Source organism: Apaloderma vittatum, unplaced genomic scaffold, assembly GCF_000703405.1.
Source record: "Apaloderma vittatum isolate BGI_N311 unplaced genomic scaffold, ASM70340v1 scaffold18111, whole genome shotgun sequence".
Lineage (NCBI taxonomy): Eukaryota > Metazoa > Chordata > Aves > Trogoniformes > Trogonidae > Apaloderma > Apaloderma vittatum.
In genome coordinates, this window is record NW_009698691.1 from 22,221 (window position 1) to 26,951 (window position 4,731).

Sequence of the window (4,731 nt, forward strand, 5' to 3'; positions counted from 1 at the left end):
CAGTCACTTCTTCAAACCCACCACGGCAGCTGCTTAATATATCGGTGCTCTTCAAATACTAAATTGCATCTATTTGACCTGAATTTTATGTCTCCAAGAGCAGCAACAACGACGAGTTTTTCCAGGGCAATAAAGAACTGCTAAGAAGGCACTTGAGAGATGTGCAAAGTTGTTGTAGATGCTGGTGGCCACCAGGATGGCCAGCTGACCAGTGCTGGTTGTGGCCTCAGTCTCAGGGAGGGCGAAATCCCCTAAGAACTCAGCTCACTGAAACTTTCCAGTGTTCTTGTTTCTGACCAAGCAGGTCACGGAAACAATACTGAGAAATACCTCAGGAAGGAAGAACATGGCATTAGGCAAGGGTGTGCGCTACAGGGTGAGCTGAAGGTTTTCAAATTCAGATGATGGGAGAAGGCCAAGGACAGTCGATGGCACAATCTGATCACCTATTCCTGAGGAGAAATCAATTTTTTTTAAAAAGGGATACATGAAGGAGGGAAACAGACTGATGACCAAATACAACTGCAAGCTGAAAAACTGGTATGGATAGAATTTAAGAAAGGCACTGGAATTTAAAACATCCATTCTCTATTCATATGTAACAGAAACAAACTCAAGCCTGTAGCATAAACAGATAAAACAGCCAGAGCTGCCCTAAACCCTGCCCCACTCGTACTGCTGAAAGTGAGCTTTGACCAGAAGGCCTGCAAAGAAGGCTGGCTATCTGGACAAGCTGGTCTGATATTCTGGTAGAAGCGAAGCTGGAAATCCAGTGAGCAGTAAAAGGCAAACTGCAGAGCCCCTCCTTGTCAGTTTAAATACAGAACTTTTAGAACAGTGGAAAAGTTATGTTACTACTTTGATCACTTGTGCAGAAAACTTGAGTAGAAATAACAAATTCCCATTCGTAAAAGTCCCCGTTTAAGATGTTGATGCCTGCTTCTACCATTTCACAGAACATTCCACTCTGGGATAAACTATTTTTTGGATCAAGCACTGTTGATACGTAACAGTACACAAATTTCACGAGTCTCACACTGCTTACGTAGAAGAGAGTTGGAAGCACATTCTACACAAAACCTGCCAGCAATTTTCAGTAGGCTCACAAGAGCAAGCAGCCAATGGTTTTAGTCTACCAGGGAGATGAACTGAGGGTAATCGCTGCTGCAGATTCCACTACCATTTGCGTGCCTAGTGGGAAGGGCAGAGGGAACAGCACTTCACACAGCACTAGTCTGAGACTGAAAGGAATTCCATGCTTTAAAGGAAAATCGTCATTTGGAAAAGACATAGTAAGAACAAAAACAGCTGTAACAACTACCTTGAGAGAACTATATAGTCTAGAAGAAACAGGCGTCTCCTACACTTAACCAGACTGTAAATTAATGTCTTATCTAATTGTGTTCTGAAAAAAAACATCAGAAAAACATTATTCTAACAAGAAAGTCTTAGTGTTTGGGGTGCTTCTTGTACTTCAGACAACACATGATTACCAAACTAATTTACTAATTAATCATCTTCTTATTTTAACAGGAGCTTTGTTACTAACATAAATGAAAATCAAGCCTAAAAAAGGTGAATTAAATCAACAGTGCCAACTAACTTAATATGGCTTTGTATTAAACTTTCGGAAATACCAACATGACTAAGTAGTCGTTGGAACACACCTTCGTCACCACCACACATCCCTAATTCACAGCCACTGACTTTTTCCAAGTTGCTCATGTTGGAGTGTGCCATTAGTAGCTCAAAGGCTGAAAAGTAACAAGCTTCCCTACCAGATTCAAAGTCCTTTCTTGTCAGCTTTCTTTTCATGCTTCAGAGAGATTTCATGCCTTTTAATTTAAAGATATTTTAGTTCTTCAAGTTTCACAAGTCCAGGTAGTTACACTAACTAGTTCTTTTAGTGTTCAGTTTGCCTTTATTGAAATTAAGAACCTTAATTAAAAAGTATTTAAATTTAGCTGAATCATCTCACAATTGCTCATCTAAATCCAGAGGCATTTTCTAAATTTAGAGTTGCATCATTTCTTGTTAATTCAGTGGCCAAAGAAGAAAGTTATCACTCCTGAGTATGATTATGTGCTACTATTATTAGCAGCATTAACTCCCAAATCAACGTCCCAGGGCTCAGTCCCTCCTACAACTGGTCACATGTGCATTGCTTTCCTCAACATAAGAAAATCGTGCTCTTCCAGATTTATTCTGGCCTCAGATTTGCTTTCATTCATGTTATTCCTCTCTGTACCCTGGCACACCATTTACACGTACAGCAGCATGCCAACCTGTCCCTACTCTTCACAGTTCTGAACAACAACAAGCCCTTCAACACCCACTCCAGGTCACAACGCTATCCCACCGATTTTTTGTTACAGGTATAATAGAGTTTTTACATCTTGCACCCGTAGTTCTTGTTCCTCTGGTTTGCTGGCTACACTCCTCGCATTACTGCGCAAACATCTCAGTTCTTTCATAAACACCCCACCCAGCTTTCTGGCTCTCTTGCCCCGCACAGCCTTGTCACCAATTACTTATCCAACCACCCCTCTCACCAAGTGGAATACTTTCCTCCTCTACGCTTTCCAGCATCTCCCCCTCTAGTATTCCTTACGTATGTTAATTCTCCTCTTCCTGCATACAGACATAGCGACGCATCAAGTCTCTCCTATGTGTGTCCTTTCATTTCTTAACTTAAAGTTCTTCTCATCACGCCAGGCCAGACAGTCCAGCGAGACCTACACGCCAAACCAAAGCAGAGCTTATCTACTGAGAAATGTACTTTCAGAAAGTCCTTTTCCTCGCCACATACCAAACACTCTTGGTAGCTCCAGTCCTTGAGCCAACATCACCCTGCTGCACCTTTCATGTAAGAACTTCAACTGCTGACTAATATGCTCAGCAAGAGTACACGAAAATACCGTTTTCTACTAATGTGAATGTTCCCATATTCCCACAAGTGAAGCCTTCAGTGCTTTTTGGGTACTTCCAAACAGTAACATGACTGCTTTCCCCTAGTCATTGACTTCATTAAGTCCTTAGTTTTTCACATTTGGCCAAAGTTAGCCAAAAAGAAGGAAGAATAACAGCACAACTACAAAAGCATTTTTCTTTAGAGCATACACATTATACAGAATAGCGTTAAACAGATGATCACTGGCACAGATTAGTTTTCAATGTCAAAAGAAACTACCAACCGTATTTTCCCCATGCTGCAAATATATACACTCAAACAAAGCAGCCAAAAGCTTTTTAAAAAGAACACTGAACACATTATTTGAATTACCTGTGCGTAGCATACACCAGGGAGATAGCTAACTATAGCACAGTTTCAAAGTTTGAGTGCTAGATTTACTTCTCTAATTACACTAGAAAACATGAATACTTAGAAACGCTTGTTACAGTAAAATACCGGCGACCATTTTGTAGCACCTCACTAAATTAGCTCAACCCTCAATAATGACAGACTGAATGCGGTGATGACGATGCCACCAAGCTCACGTGATTCTCTCCCAAGCAAACTGAGCAGTCTTGTGGCAACGAACTTCTTAAAATGGTTTTTGAACGTAGAGATCAAAGTTTTGAATTATGCTACAGTTGAATTCATGCTTTCAGATTCCTGCTTCACTGTTCTTAGCAAAAAGAAAAAGAAAAATTACAGGTCCCTTCACTTTTAAGGCACACAGAAAGAGTTACACTGGCCTGTTTTGTCAAGGACAAATGCAAATGTTCTACATTGTGATTATATATTGACAATATAAAATTTGTTTGCCTGTCTTTTTAAGTTAGCTCAATATCCAGTAGTTTTAGCAGAGAACCACTGCTAGTGATAGGATCCTGAACACATATGATCACAAGAGTTTATGAAGAGCAAATACATCAGCTTGTTTGGCAGAACAAAGTTCTCCACTTACGCACAAGAAGCATAATCAGAACTGGGAGCAATAAAACAAGCTCTGTACCTAAGTCCAGCAATGTCGCCCAGAAGAGTTTGACTGATATACAACCAAAACAATAACTCCAAATTTAACCACAGGCATATGCGTCATTCTGGTTTAATTCCAACATGATTTCTTTTGTTCTTATCATGGAAGTCTCTTTTTACACTACAAAGTCTCCTCATCTCCAGGATACCTACTCCGACTGCGAGAATGGAAGGACCGTTCAGACAAGCAAAAAAACTGCTTGTAGCATTAGCTGCAGAAAATGAAGAGAAGTCAACTCAAAGTTCATTAATAATGGGTGCAATTCTGCCAAGCAGTCTCCACCTCCCAACAAAAACAAGCACACGATCTTACAGAGTCGAAGTACTGCTGCAAGGGAAGCTGACACTGGGACGAGCTGTTTTCTCAGCTTTACTCACCTGGGCAGTCAACTTCATCACTCTCGTCCTCGCAGGTGGGCCACCCATCACACTGCCAGTTCGAAGGGATGCACTGGATGGTCCCACTCTGACACGCAAACTGCCCCGGCATGCAGCGAAGCTCTAGGAAAGAAGAAGAAATTTGCCCTTTGTTTGAAGTGTTATTTACCCTTGCAAGTCTATGCACCCATCATGTAACGTATCACTGAATCACAATGGACAAAACCTCTGGGTAACACAACCTGTTAAAAACTGCTTCGTTTTAGATCACTGCGGTGTTTTAAACTGCATGTTTGCGGTTGTCACAGACAGGAGAGCTGGCTTCCACTGCTTTGGAAATAATTCTCTCAGACATCCATAGTAAAAAATTC

At 41.0% G+C, this 4,731-nt stretch overlaps 1 protein-coding gene across 1 annotated transcript in view; it reads right to left on the reverse strand.

Annotated features, from left to right (window-relative positions):
• The window catches only part of DGCR2 (DiGeorge syndrome critical region gene 2), a gene marked incomplete at its 5' end in the record, with an annotated part of 17,716 nt that extends 13,233 nt beyond the window's left edge, over window positions 1–4,483 (reverse strand). Inside the window, one exon of the mRNA XM_009878124.1 lies at window positions 4,361–4,483. Coding sequence (XP_009876426.1) covers window positions 4,361–4,483 — 123 coding nt within the window. The remainder of the gene's footprint in view (window positions 1–4,360) is intronic.
• Window positions 4,484–4,731: the final 248 nt, after the last annotated feature.